The sequence below is a fragment of the Acomys russatus genome, chromosome 4 (assembly GCF_903995435.1).
Source record: "Acomys russatus chromosome 4, mAcoRus1.1, whole genome shotgun sequence".
NCBI classification, from domain to species: Eukaryota; Metazoa; Chordata; class Mammalia; order Rodentia; family Muridae; genus Acomys; species Acomys russatus.
In genome coordinates, this window is record NC_067140.1 from 27,944,918 (window position 1) to 27,960,609 (window position 15,692).

Consider the following 15,692-nt stretch of genomic DNA (forward strand, 5'->3'; position numbering starts at 1 on the left):
TTTTTTTTTTCAAAGCATTTGGTTTAAGATTTCCATATTTGAGCTGGGCATGGTGGCACACGCCTTTAATCCCAGCATTTGGGAGTCAGAGGCAGGTGGATCGCTGTGAGTTCGAGGCCAGCCTGGTCTACAAAGGGAGTCCAGGACAGCCAAGGCTACACAGAGGGACCCTGTTTTGAAAAACCAAAAAAAAAATTTCATTTTTTTAATTGAGAATTTAGTACATACATATAATGAGTTTTATAGATCTACCTTCTATTTCCTGTTCTCTAACTCCCCCTTCATGCTACCTCACTTTCCCCAGCCAACTTTGTGTTCTTCTTTAAAGCCTCAGTGTTGCCAGTATTCTGTGTGGCGGGCAGCTATCATTAGGGCTCACATCCCTGTGGAAACAAAACAACTCAGAGGTTCTCAATCTTTAAGTTGTGACCCCCCCACCTCCAACAACCCTTTCACAGATCTTTGTGAGTTTGAGGCCATCCTGGTCTACAAAGCAATTCCAGGAAACCCAAGGCTACACAAAGAAACTGTCTTGACTCCCTGCCCCCAAAAGGGCTGGAGAGTTGACTCAGAGGTTAAGAGCCCTGGCGACTCTTCCAAAGGTCTTGAGTTCAATTCCCAGCAACCACATGGTGGCTCACAACCATCTGGTGCCCTCTTCTGGCAGGCAGGCACACACGCAGGCAGAACATTGTATACATAATAAATAAATGAAAAAAATTAAAGTAAAAAAACTGAATATACCCAGAAGATGTTCCAGCACACAACAAGAACATTTGCTCAACCATGTTCATAGCGGCCTTATTCATAATAGCCAGATCATGGAAACAGCCTAAGTGTCCCTCAGTAGAAGAATGGATAAAGAAACTGTGGTACATTTACACTATGGAATACTACTCAGCTATTAAAAACAAGGAATTCCCGAAATTTGTGGACAAATGGATTGAACTAGAAATGATCATAATGACTGAGTTCACTCAGAAGCAGAAAGAGTCCAATGGTATATACTCACTTATATCTGGACACTAGCCCAAGGGGCATGTCCCATGAAAGTCTTCACTTACCAGGAAAGTGGGACAGAGGGGAGCACATCCTATTGGGACTCTAGGTGAGAGAAGCATGGGAGAATGGGGAAATGGAAGGATCCAGAGGGTCCTAGAAACCTACAAGAAGAACATTATGACACGTGGATCTGGGCCCAGGGTTCCTGCTCAAACTATGGCACCAGCCAAGGACAATACGTGCAGTAAACTTCAAACCCCTACCCAGATCTAGCCAATGGACAGGACATTCTCCACAGTAGAATGGAGAGAGAGGTCTGACTTTCACACAAACTCTGGTGCCCCATATTTGACCACGTCCCCTTGATAGGGAGACCTGGTGGTACTCAGGAAGGATAGCAGGCTACCAAGAAGAGACTTGATACCCTATGAGCACATACAGGGGGAGGTAATCCCCCTCAGTCACAGTCATAGGGGAGGGGAGTAAGGGGAAGATGGGAGGGAGGGAGGAATGGGAGGATACAAGGCATGGAATAACAATTGAGATGTAATATGAATAAATTAATAAAATATATTTTTAAAAATGTGGGTGGTCTGGGTGTGGTGGCACATGCCTTTAATCTCAGCAATGGAGATGAAGTAGGAGGCGCTTGGGACCAGCCTAGTCTATACAGTGAGTCCCAGCCCAGCCAAGCTTACATCACGAACCCTCTCTCAATAATAACAATGGGAAAAGCAACCTGACTTTACACTATCTCTAAATTTATTTTGTGTACTTTAAAAAAATATTTTGTGTGTACTTAACTGGAAGTCCTAGGCAACAAAACAAAACATAAATGGGCAGCATCCTTAACTGGAATTTAAAATCATTAAAAAGAAATGACAAAATTGGCAATATACAAAAGTTACTAGAAGCTCTAAGAACTATAAGTTAAAAGGAAATATTAAAAGCAAGTAGGTATTAGCAGGTCATGTCTTTAATCCCAGCACTGGGGAGGTAGAGGCAGGCTGATCTCTGAAGGAGAGATAACCCTGTTTTTTAGGATCCCAAGTGCGGGATTGGAATGGTCTTGTGAGAGAACAGGTGAGGTTAATCCACTAGAAGACTGACCACCTCGTGCGGGAGCTTGATTGTTGCCAGCTGAAAAGATCCTATGAACAGACTCTGGGAGGAGATATATAAATGAGCCCAGAACTGGAGGCAGGGTTTTTTTTTTTGGAGACTTGGGATAGTTTTGGCTGTTCGTCTCTGCACTTCGAGGCACTCCTAGAGAGAACTGCTTGAGGGAAGGCTTCGGGGCTCCGGCTCCTGCTGAGGTTCTGGGTTCTGGTTACTCTAGGTTCCAGAAGAAGAAATCCTGCAGATTGTGCCAGGAGAATCGTTCCTCAGAACTGATATCTTTACGGGTTTGTTATTGTGTCCATTAATCCTCATTTCCTATTGTTTTGGTTAGTCGGGTTATAAGTGACGTATGCTCGGTCACTGAGTTGTTAGTAAAATATATTGGTTAAGAATATTGAGCCTACAGATCTCTGAGTCTGAGGCCTGCCTGGTCTACATAGTTCTAGGGCAGCCAAGGCTACATAGTGAGACTTTGTATCAAAAAACCCAAACCACAGCAACAAACAAAAGCCAAAACCCAAAATAAATAAATAGGAATTAATTTTAAAATAATTTCATTCTGTCAAAACTAAAGATAAGTTCCAAGAACAACTCCCTTCTCTCACCTACCTTTCTTTGACCTTGATTCTTAAAATATTATTATGGGCAGAGAGAAAAGAGCTCCCATGTTTTATTGAAAATTCCTATTTGTCCTAGGTGTGGTGGCAATACGTCTTTAACTTCAGAATTTAGAAAGGAGAGGTGAATCTTTAGAGTTCAAGGCTAGCCACATAGTAAGATCCTGTCTTTTTAAAAAATATTTATTTATTTATATGAGTGTTCTATTTGCATGTATGACAAAAGAGGGCATCAAACCCCATTAGAGATGATTGTGAGCCACCATGTGGTTGCTGGGAATTGAACTCAGGAACTCTGGAAGAGCAGCCAGTGCTCTTAACCTCTGAGCCATCTCTTCAGCCCTGTAAGATCCTCTCTTTAAAAAAAAAAAAAAAAAAAATCTGGGGACCGGAGAGATGGCTGAGAGTTTAAGAACATAAATTTCTCTTGTGGGGAACTCAGCTTGGTTCCCTGAACCCAGGTTGAGTGGTTTACAGCCATCTGTAACTCCAGTTCTAGAGAGCCTGGTGCCTCTGGCTTTGAGACCACCTGCACTCATGTGTACTCACCTATACCCAGGCACAAACATACCCACAACTAAAATTAAACCTTAAAAAATATCCTGTTTGTGGGGTTGGAGAGAAGACTTAGGTGTGGTTCCCAGCACCTACATGGTAGCGCCCATGTGTTTATAACCCCAGTTCCGGTGAGTCTGATGCCCTCTTCTGATCTCTGTGGGTGCCAGGCACACAGGGTACACAGACAAATACCCAAACAGAAAAAAGTCACATTTGTAAAATCTACTTTCCCTTTGGAAGTCTATACCCACACTTAGGAATAGTTTCTTTCTCTGCTCCTATTCTTGAGTTTTGAAGTATATTTTATTTAGTTTTTTAAAATTATGCTTTACTTTCTCTCCCCCGTGTCTGTGTATGTCTGTCTCTGTCTCTTCTTTAATTAATTTTTTATTTTTATTTTTACGTGCATTGCCAGAAAATATGTCTGTGTGAGGGTGTCAGATCTTGGAGTTAACAAACAGCTGGAAGCTGCCATATGGGTGCTGGGTATTGAACCCCGGTCCTCTGGAAAAGCAGTTGGTGTTCTTAACCACTGAGCCATTTCTCCAGCCTGCTTTGTGCTTCTTAGTTGCTGTTTTTCTGGCCAGAGACACAGTTAATATTTGATAAGTGTCACTGATAAAAATTTCCTAGTCTCATCTATAGCTCAGTTTTTGTTCAGGTGGAACAGTACATGGCTTTTCCAGAGGACACCATCGTAAGGGTTAATCCTCTAGGTGCCCTAGGGCACTCTCTAGCCTAAAAGAGAGCAGCTTGGGACACAGGGGAGCACATTATAGCCCAGAACACATTACAATGGCTGCTTCTATACTTTCTTTCAGCCTGAAAACATATGGATGTATACTTTGATTTTAGTAATTTATTGTCTTAGTTAGGGCTGTTATTACCGTGAAGAGACACCATGACCAAGGCAGCTCATGAAAGAAAGCATTTAATTGGGAGCCTTTTTATAATTTCAGAGGATTAGGTCATGGCCACCATGGCAAAGAACATGGTGGAAGGCAAAAATGGCGCTGGAACAGTATTGACAGCATACATCCAATCTGCAAGTTGCAGGCAGGGAGAGCGAGACTGGGTCTGGCATAGACTTTTGAAACTTCCACCCCCCTGTGACACTCTTCTCCTCCAACTAGGCTACACCTTCTAATCCTAAACCATCCTTTAACTGGGAACTGGAGATTTAAATATATGAGCTAAATCAAGTTTTTGTAGATCGTTTAGAGTCTTCCTCTGTACTTTGCCTGGGTGCTTCTGAACCACGTGCAGCCTTTGGTGGCTTCAGCAGCGAGCGCTGTACATGAGTCATGCTGTTTGTGTTGCCTGAGTCTTCGGTGCATCATGTCCCTCGCTGGCCCTTTTGTCTCACCTAACTTCTGTATTGGCCCGTTTCTTCCCCTTGGGAAAGTCCACTTGTTCTTTGTAAGTTCTCTGTTGGGATCAAGGTGGTTGAGCTATTTCCTCTGTACCGCCAGTGCCTGTTTGGGCTACCTCACCTATCAGGTGACCAAGTTATTCTTCCACCTGAGACAGCATGTGAGTATGTGGACTCTGTGCTACATTGTGGTGGTGTACACTAAACAGATACATGTTGAGAACAGGGCTCAGTCTTACCTAGCAGCAATGTAGTGGAGTCATAGTTGAGGCCATGAATCCGAGCCATGGACTCCTGGGACTGAGGGCAGTGGCAGGAAAGACTTCTTAAGGGTAGAGAGGAGTGTAGCTAGTTTGGGTGTGGGATCCATGCAGTGGGGCAAGGCGAGGCACACAGAAGCCAAGCCAAGGTCACGAGAGGACCTTATGGTTCCTCTGTCTCTGTGAGGCCTCTGTGGTTCTGTTCTGCCTACACCTAAACAGTGCTTACAGCATCCTCCTTCCAGATCCGGAGCCTGGAATGGAAGGCAGGTGAAGACTATTAGAGTAGGAGACTCTGTAGAGGTACAGAGGCAGCTTACCTGAGAACTCCAGGGTCATTTGGAAAAGATGTTTTAGGAATCTGAGCCTGTCTGAGTTCCTACCTGCTCAGACTTTTGAGATCAGGGGCCAGCTTTGGTCTGGGGTGGGAGGGAGAGAAGAGGGAGGGAGGGAGGAAGGAAGGAAGAGAGAGACAGAGACAGAGTGCGTAGCTCTGTGCTGTATGTCTAGGGACCTTGATCTGTGTCTTTGTGTTCCCACATTAGCTCACATTCTCTTTGCATCTTTCTCTTTGTGGCTGCACGTATTTTGTGGGTTTGTGTATGTGGTCCTTGTGTGTGTCTCTGAGCACACATCACCTGTGTCTCTGAGTCTATACTGTGCCTGTCTGGGTTTCTCTCTGTGTCTTCTGCTTATTTGCAGGAATGTGTCTCGTGTGTCACCTTGAGTGTCCATGTGTCTTCAGAATCAGCTTCAGAGACAAGTCCTTGGAGACGGCTTGGGATGCTGAGTCCTGGGGCAGCTGTCTGCTCTGGCCTTTTCTGATTGGACAGGTATCCTAGCAACACTTCTGTGAGTTGCCTAGCAACCAGGTCCCCATCCTTGGAGAAAGAGCAGGGTCTGGCTGTATGTGGGAGGTCTGGCTCTCATTCAGTCCAGACAGGAAAAACAAGCCTATGATTTAATGATGGCTAGAGACTCAGCATAGGGTCCCTAGCCTGCATGACCTTAAGGCTTTTACCTCCGTGGACTGTGACCCCTATGCTGGCAAAGAAGAAGGTCCCTAGGAATTTGCAATTTCTGTGTAGACTAAGATCCGTTTCTGAGGGCTCAGCTGTGTGTGGCTCCAAGTGATCAGTAGACCTGGCTTCCCCTTATTCCCGCCATATTGACAGGCAGCTTCAGACTTCAGAGGTGTGATGCTTTCCTTTGTGTGAGGATAGTATGGCTGGCCATGGCCATGTATAGTAGGGGGTCCATGAGCTCAGTTTTGTCTTGGGCTTGGTGTACATTAGGTATGAGCAGATTCAGGGCAGTCCTGGGTCCCTAGTCCGGACAGTCTCTTGCTTATTTGCAGTAAGGCTTCTACCTGGAGAATTAGCTGTGTCAGGATATTGCTGTCTATTGCTGTGGTGCACTGCCCCACTGGACACCTGGCTGAGGACAGCCCTGGGCAGGAAAGCTAGCAAAATCTGGTCTGGGCTAGGCTGTACAAAACAACATTGACCGGTGGTGGTGGCATATGCCTTTAATTTGGGAGGCAGAGGTAGATGCATTCTGAGTTCCAGGAAGGCCAGGGCTCTACAGAGAAACCCTGTCTTGAACCCCCTCCCTGCCCCCCAACCCAAACAGAACAACATTTGCATGTGTTGCAGCCTCACGCCTGCCTCTGGGTGAGCATTTCTCTGTGTACGTCTCCGAGTGTGTTCTTGTATCTGAGGCTCTGTGTGTCTGAATTCCTGTGCATGTCCCCGTTTTTTGTGTTTATGGATGCTCCCTTTGTGTGTCCCAGCTCCTGAGTGTGTCTATCTTGGGTGGGTCCATCACTTTATATGTGCCCTAATTTTTTTTTTTTTTTTCTGTTTCCAACTGGTGTGGAGCCTAGGGGTTCTGGTCTGGCCATCTTCCATTCCTTGGCTCCTTTCTCCAACCTGCACAGCCCCTCCCCTCCCTCTCCCAGCCGCAGCTTTCTGCCCCTCCTCCCTTCTGGCTGCCGCACTGGCTGCTGCGTCTAGTTTATATCTTGTCTTCCGAGCAGGAGCTAGGAGCCATCCGCAGGCTGCCTGAGCAGACCCCACGCTGGAGTGAGGAGCATTGCTCAGTGCCCCTGCCTGCCTTCCTCCTAAGCGTTAGGGTCTATTTTGGCCCAGCTTCTGAAGAGGTTGTGTGTGCTGTTGGAGGTAAGAGGGTTCTAGTAAGGGCTGCTGCTGCTGCTGCTGCTGCTGCTGCTGCTGCTGACAGAGCTGGGAGTGGGGAAGCACTGGGAGGTAGCTATGTGAAATGCCTGAGCCCTAGGCATTTCTGGGTAAATTCCATTTTTTTTTTTTTCCTTTTTTGTGCTCTGGTGTGCCTTATGATGTTTTGGGCATTTTTTTTTTTTTTTTTTTTTAATTCAAGTGGCTGTCTGCCCCTGAGTCTCTGTGGGTGGACATTTGTGCTTGTGTAGTGACCTCTGTGTAGCTTCCATCTAAGTCTGTAACCCTAATACGAGGTAACCTTGTGGGTAAATGTGCTCCCATGCCTTTGTGTGTGTCATCATGTGCCCATGTGTGTACCTTTGTCTGTGTCCATGTATCTGTGCATGTGCCTAGCATTTGGGAGTGCCCATGGAGGTGTTCATGTGTCTGCTAGTCTAGGTGTGCTGTATTCTAAGGCCTCAGTTGACTGCGTCTAGCAGGGTGGTCACTTATCTCTGTGCCCTGTTCCAGGAACTGTACTGAGTGGCTTTGCAGGGTGACAGCATGGAGTCCCTCTTTCCTGCCCCATTCTGGGAGGTCTTGTATGGCAGCCACTTTGAAGGCAACCTGTCACTCCTAAATGAGACTGTACCTCACCACCTGCTGCTCAATGCTAGTCACAGCGCCTTCCTGCCCCTTGGACTCAAGGTCACCATCGTGGGGCTCTACTTGGCCGTGTGCATCGGGGGGCTCCTGGGGAACTGCCTCGTCATGTATGTCATCCTCAGGTAGGCTGGGCTCTCTCCCCAAAATCTGTGGAGGGGGAACTGGAGGCAGGAGGCTGTTCTGGATGAATCTGAGCAAGTATGGGTTTCCTTTTTGCTCTGTCAGATTTCTTTCCTCTCTGTTCAGGGGGCAGGATCAGCCTTGATGCTCAACTCCCGTTCTGTCCCCATCTGTCCCAGGTTAGGTGTCACCACCTGGAATCTTGGAGCTGCAGATAAGACCATGCCGTGCTGTCTGTGTGAATGACCTCTTGGGTACACAGGACCCTAAGATTTGTCAAAGAGAGGCAGAGGGGCTGGTGCCGGTCCCGAAGCCCTTGGTTTTTGGCTCCTGGGATCCCTGTTTGTGGCGATGTCTTTGGCTGAGCCCAAGCTCTAATGGTGCTCAGAAATGGGAAAATTTGGAGGACTGAAAGAAGGCAGCAGGTCTGGGTGATTGAAGTAGAGTGGACAGAGAGGGGGGCACTGATGGGGGCAGTATGAGGTACAGTGCGGGGACAAGAAAGCTGCACAAGGAGTGTGCAGTGGGTAAATGTGTTGTAGCAATGATGGTCTCTGTTTTTTTTCCAGCTGGGAGGGCATTGAGGGGGACTGGATACAGCAGGTGAGGACCAGAACGGGGGCATCAAACTCTTTGGGCATTGGGAAGACATGGGAGGTGCTTGAATGGTAAATAACTAGAGCAAGGTTCTTCACTGATATAAGATGTTTCCTCTTTCAAGAAAGATGACTCTGAAGAAAGAGGTCCTGGTCCCCCTTGATGGGACCAGGGATAGGAGTGGCGTTGGTAGAGGAAGGGCAGGGTAGTGCAGTGTCCGAACCCTGCCTCATCACCATCCTCTTAGGATTTCTGAGCAACTGTTTTCTCCATTTACTAAATGGGAAACGTGGATTATCTAGCTATATGTAGGTGCACGCTCACACATATGTGTCTGTATGTGATATGTGATTAGACAGTGCAGTAGGAAAAGTCTCCCCAGCCATGACTCTCATCAGAGGACCCACAGGGAAACTATTCCATGACTTCTGTACCTCTTGTTAGAGGGTGTGTCTTTGGCAAGAAGTGCACCAACCTGGGCCAGTTTAAGAGCCTTGCCTCTCCTTCTTGTCATCAGCACGTCTCTCCTACATTTTCCCTCGGCATTTGGGACATTAAAACTCTAGGAGCCTTTTTATCGCGTTAGAGCATCTAATGCATGCTAGCGTTCGGAGAAGAACTCTCAGGAACTGCTGTGGCCACAATGGTCAGGAGACAGCACACAGTATGTTAGGGTTGGGTGTATGCCAGGAGTCAGAAAAACCTGGTCTGAGCTCCATTCTGCACACCAGCGGTTCTAAGCTCTTATGAAAGCTACTTAGTCCTCTGAGCCTCTTCTTTCTTCCCCACAGAGTAGGAATCAAAATAGCATTTTTTTTGTTGTTGTTGTTAAACATCAAATGAGATTAAAAAAAAAAAAAATCTATGTGAAGAGCTTGGCTCAGATATCTACCATTATCATTGACATTGTTATTTATTGTAATGGAGGTCTCTGGGCTTAATTTCTAAGAAACAGAACTTAATCCCAGATTCCCTGATAGCAACTGACTTGGATTACTGTTATCCCTAGTGCTACCACCACCATAACCACCATCACTACCATCCCCCCCCCCCCCCGTCACCATCATCACCATTGTCACCCCTCCCTACCACTGTCATAAGCATTAGTTCATCCACTAATATTTGTTACTTATAATGTTCCTAGCATGATTTCAGGCGCTTGGATACAATCAAGCCTAATTAGCATATCTCCTGTTCTTGTCACCACTTCCTGTTTTATTTTTGGAATTAAAAATATATTGCATTTATGTATGTGCATGTGTGTGTCTGTCTGGATGGGTAGGTCAGATGAGGGAAATGGTTTTCTCCTTTCACCACATTGGTTTCTTCTTCTACTATGTGTGTCCCAGAGATAGAACTCAGGCCATCAGAATTGGCAATAAGTTGCCCTTACTGGCTGAGCCCTCTGGCTGTCCCGCCATTTTCTGTTTTCATTGCTAGACAACATGTGCACTTGGAAGCTCTTTGATAAGCGTTACAGGCAGTACCCTGAAGAACCTTTGAGAGGAGTCTTGAGACTCGGGAGAGAAGACAGCATCTTTCTCTCTTGATTCCTTCCACATGCCTCACATTTCAGGTTAGATATGTACTCAATGCCCCCCCCCCCCCGACTTTTCCAGAGTAGTCGTGTCCTAGATCTGAAACCTTTTGGTAGATGTCAAAATCACATGGGGAGGGGGAGCTTGTTAAAGCATTTGCTCCAGGCTTTAGTGGGCCTGGGGTGTAGCGCAGGAGCTGCCATTTAACAAGCTTCCTTGGAGATGCCGGGGTCGAGAGATTCAAAGACGATGACCCTCATGGCGGCCCCTTTGCCGCCAAGTCTAGCCACCGTGGCCAAACGGAGCCTTTCTTCTCCCTGTCCTCTACAGGCACACCAAGATGAAGACCGCCACCAACATTTATATATTCAATCTGGCACTGGCTGACACCCTGGTCTTGCTGACACTGCCCTTCCAGGGCACAGATATCCTCCTGGGCTTCTGGCCATTTGGAAATGCGCTCTGCAAGACTGTCATTGCTATCGATTACTATAACATGTTTACCAGCACGTTCACTCTGACCGCCATGAGTGTAGATCGCTATGTGGCTATCTGCCATCCTATCCGGGCCCTCGATGTTCGGACATCCAGCAAAGCCCAGGCTGTTAATGTGGCCATATGGGCCCTGGCCTCAGTGGTTGGTGTTCCTGTTGCTGTCATGGGCTCGGCACAAGTGGAAGATGAAGGTCAGTGGCTGGTCCTCCTCCCTGACCAGTTAGTTCCCCGGGTTCTCGGTGGCCCCTCTGACCCCCCCCCCCCATTTCTCTCCTGCAGAGATCGAGTGCCTGGTGGAGATCCCTGCCCCTCAGGACTACTGGGGCCCTGTGTTTGCCATCTGCATCTTCCTCTTTTCCTTCATCATCCCTGTGCTGATCATCTCTGTCTGCTACAGCCTCATGATCCGACGGCTCCGCGGGGTCCGTCTGCTTTCAGGCTCCCGAGAGAAGGATCGGAACCTGCGGCGGATCACACGCCTGGTGCTGGTGGTGGTGGCTGTGTTTGTGGGCTGCTGGACACCTGTGCAGGTCTTTGTGCTGGTCCAAGGACTGGGTGTTCAGCCAGGCAGTGAGACCGCAGTAGCTGTCCTGCGCTTCTGCACCGCCCTGGGCTATGTCAACAGCTGTCTCAACCCCATTCTTTATGCTTTTCTGGATGAGAACTTCAAGGCCTGCTTTAGGAAGTTCTGCTGTGCTTCGGCCCTGCACCGGGAGATGCAGGTTTCTGATCGTGTGCGCAGCATTGCCAAGGATGTGGGCTTTGCTTGCAAGACCTCTGAGACAGTACCACGGCCGGCATGACTAGGCGTGGACCTGCCCATGGTGCCTGTCAGCCCCCAGAGCCCATCTACACCCAACACGGAGCTCACACAGGTCACCGCTCTCTAGGTTGACCCTGAACCTTCAGCATCTGGGGCCTTGAATGGCCTTTCCTTCCGGCTCAGGATGCTCAGTCCTAGAGAATGACAGTATAACATCATGGGACAGGTCAAAGCATCAAGATGGCCTCCATGGCCTCTGTCATGGAGCTCCCTCTCTGGTGTAGGACCAGAGAGGACCAAAGGACACTACATGGAAGTATCCATAACACAGTGGCCACGCCTGCTGAGCCCATGTAGGTGTTCATGCTTTGCTTGGCTCTTCTCTGGCCTCTCCCTGCTGCCCTGGTTCTAGGTGGGCTCGACCTGAGGCACTGTAGTGATCATGCAGTCACATGGCCTATGCTGCTGTCCTCAGCCTTTCAGTATTTCCAGAAGACTGCGGAACATACGTGGTGGTGCCCGGTAGTGCAGAGGGCAGCATTTTTCATTTTTAAAAAGCAAAACGGGTTTCTAAGTGTGGAGCTGCCTTGGAGCATCTTCTGGTTCTAACTGCACTGATGCCGCCAGATGCCCCGCGGTACATGGACATCATTAGGTTCTTGGATGGCTGTTTTCTGAAGAGTCTTTCCAGGCTATACCATGAAGGAGACCTCACACTTCATTTGGACTGCCACTGCCTGCTCTATCTGACTGTGGCTCCAAGCTGGGCTACCTTGACAGCAAGAGACCAACAAGGGGACAAGACCCAGAGCTTCCTCAAGGCCTTTTCCTTCCACAACCACTGTGAACTCTACAGACTGCTTCACAAGCCCTAGGTGTGTGGGAGGTAATCAGGAGAAAGCTGTGTGGCCTCTGTAGCCTGCTCACAACATGGAGGCACCATGTGCTGGCCTTGCCTGCTTAGTCAGGGCAAGGCAGGAGAATATGCTTGCTGTCTCCTCATTCGCCACAACCTCCTCAGCTCTCTAGAAGCCTCTCTTTTACTTGACATTGGAGGTCAGCAGTTGTCCCGCTAGAAGCATACCTGTAACCTGGAAATGGTGCCAGTGAGGATGTGTTGTGTTTTGTACCCACTGTGACCCCTCGTTTCATTCATAGGCCTTAGGAGAAATTGGAGTAAGGCCTGAGCTTGCTTCCAGATTGGAGGTTGGCATCCAGTGAAGAGCTGGTATGAGAGCTGAAACCCAAAATGGCTCATTTGAGTTCATCTGCAAGGACCATCAGGGTTTGGGGACATTGGAAGAACAGTCTGCACCTTGGCAGTTCACAGAATAAGAGGCTTTGTGAATGGCCCTTTCTGTGAGTCGGATATCAAAATACCAGCCACCTTGGATAGATTCTGGTCTTACAATGAGATGGTTTCACACAAGGCAGGACCTGGGCTGGTTCCTGTCTCAGAGAGACCTGGCCTTAACAGTCTCTCTGGGGAGGCCAGGGCTCTTACTACGACACTTGGGTCGTAGAAAGAACCGTTAGCTGTAGTGTTTTCTTGCCAAGGCCAGAAACTTTGTGAATTTGTACATCTTTATGTGTCTAAGCATGCAACAAGTGTCATCTCCTGCATGTAGCTAGCACCGAGCCCGCCTCTGGGGTGAGGAAGGAGTGTTATAATAAACACTTACCCAGTAACTGGTGCTGCCCACAGAGTTAGTGTTTCTGGTGCCAGCCACATAAGAGTGATTTCATGGGAATTGACATGCATTGGGAGGGGCCATAGGGCCAGGTTGATGGGTTTTGAAACCTTTTCTGCCCTTGGCAGAGGGTCTTTTTAAGGAGCCTCTTGACTTATGGGAGGGAAAGTAGTTACTGGGTTGCAGAGGATGCTGCCTCTCCTTCTCCCAAGACAATGCCTCTCTGTTCTGCCCTCCCTCAGGGCCAATGGGGAGATGCTCTTCTTCTTGGCCTGTAGACTTTTCTTTATCTCAGTCATGCAGACTTTCACTTGAGCAGGTCTGAAGGGGGCTTTGGTGATAATGGAGCCGAGGACCCCACCTGGTGGCAAAGCAGCCCCATGCTGTAGAGGTCTACCTCCTGGCCCTCGTCTGCACAGGCCCAGCTTGGCTCAGCTTGACCCTGCGGCAGATGGAGGGCCTTCGAAAAGGATCCTGTGCATCAAAGGCCTTACTTCCAGTACGGGGCCAGTGGACTGATGTTTGGTTTTTATATAAGATTTAATGACAGACACTGTCCGTTTGGGCTTTTTGTAGTCTAGCAGTTTATAAGCAATAGACATAAATTTCTCACAGGCTTGAAAGACGCAGTCCACGCAGGTGGATTCTAGGAGGCTGTATTCTCATTGTTTCCTGACTTTATAGAAGGATGACTGCAGAGCAGTGTGTGTCCCATTGGCAGGAATATTGAGGCTCTGGGGCTCCAACCTCATGACCCACAGTGAACTCACCTGCTCACATCATCACACTGGGAGATAGGACTTCAAAATCTGAATTTGTGTGTCTGTGCGTATGTGTGTGTACATGTGTGCATACGTGTGTATACAGGCACACAGATAATTCTTAATAAACACATTGGCTTCAAATAGGGATTCAGCATTAAGGGAAAATTTCCTACCTTGATGGAATTATAGTCAGGATTGTATGCTCCTGATATGTGGGGTTTGGGGCTGCTGACCCTGGCCAATGTTTTTTAGGAGGTCGGCCTTCATGGGAGGGGCCTCTCTGGCTCTCCAGAATTCTGCCTAACACAGTCTCACCTCTGTTTCTGTTTACCACTGGGCTTGATCAAACCCAGTTTCTTTGAATCTGAGTTTCCTTTTTTGTGCAAAGGGCACTATGCAGCCGCCTTCTTGGGGTTATGTGGAAGGCAGGACATACACAGATCACATCGGCCCCAAGAAGTTTTTTTGTTTTTTAACCTCAGAAAAGCCAGGGTTTATCAGCGGCTTCGAATGCTTCCCACCAGAGGGCACTGTGGCCCCACTCTAGGCCAGCCAAGGTCCCTGCCTAGCTGTGAGAAATCTCTGTGAGATCTGGGTGCTAAAGGTAGGGCAGAAGCCAGAATGTGGGGGTTTGATGGAATAGGTCCCTTTCCAGACCCCTGAGTTCATGGAGAAGAACAAAGCTAGTTCCAACAGGATTCTGCTGGCCCTGAGCAGTGAGAGGGGAAGGAGGCCATTTCCTTTGCTGGATTGTAGGTGGGGACAAAGGTCTGCCTAAGTACTAATTATTAAATGATTTTGGCACAAGAACATTAAAGGAGACAAAGGTTTGGAACCTTCAGAGAAAATTGGTCTGGTGCCTCCTCTGCTGCGTCAGCTGTAGCAAGAGCCAGCTGAAAGGCCACACCCTCGGGCGCCTGGCTCTTTCCCAGCCTGCTCCGCTCACTGATGCGTCCCCTCATCTGCTCATCCTGTTTCTCCCTCACATACCCATCACCCCATACACCTGCTTTTTAAAAAAATATTTATTTATTATGTATACAATGTTCTGTCTGCATGTACAGAGGGCACCAGATCTCATTACAAATGATTATGAGCCACCATGTGGTTGCTGGGAATTGAACTCGGGACTTTTGGAAGAGCAGCCAGTGCTCTTACCCTCTGAGCCATCGCTCCAGCCCCATATGCCTGCTTTTGCCACTCTCTCTGTGGCCTGAACTCAGGACTGGAAAGTGAGATGTCTTGCTGCAGCCATTTAGAGGAAGCTCGCGTCCTGAAGGGGTTCTCTTACCCAGGAGTGGGGTGCACTAACTACGCTTTGCGGGAGTCTGACTGTTGAGTGAAGAAACAAGCCCAGGCAGGGCTTGATCTCAGCAGAGCCATGGGTGGTGGTTTAAAAAGTGCCCACAGCTCTCAGTGTAGACCATCCTCAGCCATTCCTCCCTAATATTCAGCATGGTGCCTTGATGTGAGAATACTCCAGAAGCTTGTGGAGCACCCACGTCTTGCCAGCAACCCAGGGGAGCCATTGTCTGGCTTCCAAAGGACCTAGACCTTACTAGTGTCCTGCCTCAAGTCCTGTGGAAGGCTGAGCCAGAGCCTTCAAACAACCCAGTTTTGGATCCTCAGAAGCTGAACCCCCTCTTATCTCTCAGCATCTTAAGTTTTTGTTGCACAGCAACAGACACTAGCTCAGGGGAGATAGCAGGGAGTGACACTTAAGGGCTGGCTGGAGGTACGGAGAGAAAAGTTAGCCGACACTGTCTGGCTTAGATGAAGGTCCAAGTGTTCTGGCAAGCTCACACACTTGGTGAGCAGGAGGGTGGCGTCTGTCATGAGGGTGTCAGAATCCTGGGCCACAACAATATTTGGCTTTACTGCTGGAGCGCCTGTGCTTTTATAACCTCTTGGTTCTACAAAGGTTCCAGTGCCAGGACATACAGAGTACTA

At 48.2% G+C, this 15,692-nt stretch overlaps 1 protein-coding gene across 3 annotated transcripts; it reads left to right on the plus strand.

Annotated features, from left to right (window-relative positions):
• Positions 1 to 6,855: 6,855 nt before the first annotated feature.
• Oprl1 (opioid related nociceptin receptor 1) lies at positions 6,856 to 11,782 on the plus strand. 3 transcript variants are annotated; one of them, XM_051144053.1, is made up of 4 exons: positions 6,856 to 7,111; positions 7,640 to 7,896; positions 10,360 to 10,715; positions 10,804 to 11,782. In XM_051144053.1, exons 2-4 carry the CDS (start codon positions 7,673 to 7,675, stop codon positions 11,325 to 11,327), a joined length of 1,104 nt encoding a protein of 367 aa, XP_051000010.1. In that variant the 5' UTR covers positions 6,856 to 7,111; positions 7,640 to 7,672; the 3' UTR covers positions 11,328 to 11,782. The 3 variants fall into 3 exon arrangements, with proteins under 3 accessions (XP_051000010.1, XP_051000012.1, XP_051000011.1); XM_051144055.1 differs by lacking the exon at positions 6,856 to 7,111 and adding an exon at positions 8,464 to 8,497 and having other exon boundaries at positions 7,749 to 7,896; XM_051144054.1 differs by lacking the exons at positions 6,856 to 7,111; positions 7,640 to 7,896 and adding an exon at positions 8,511 to 8,562.
• Positions 11,783 to 15,692: the final 3,910 nt, after the last annotated feature.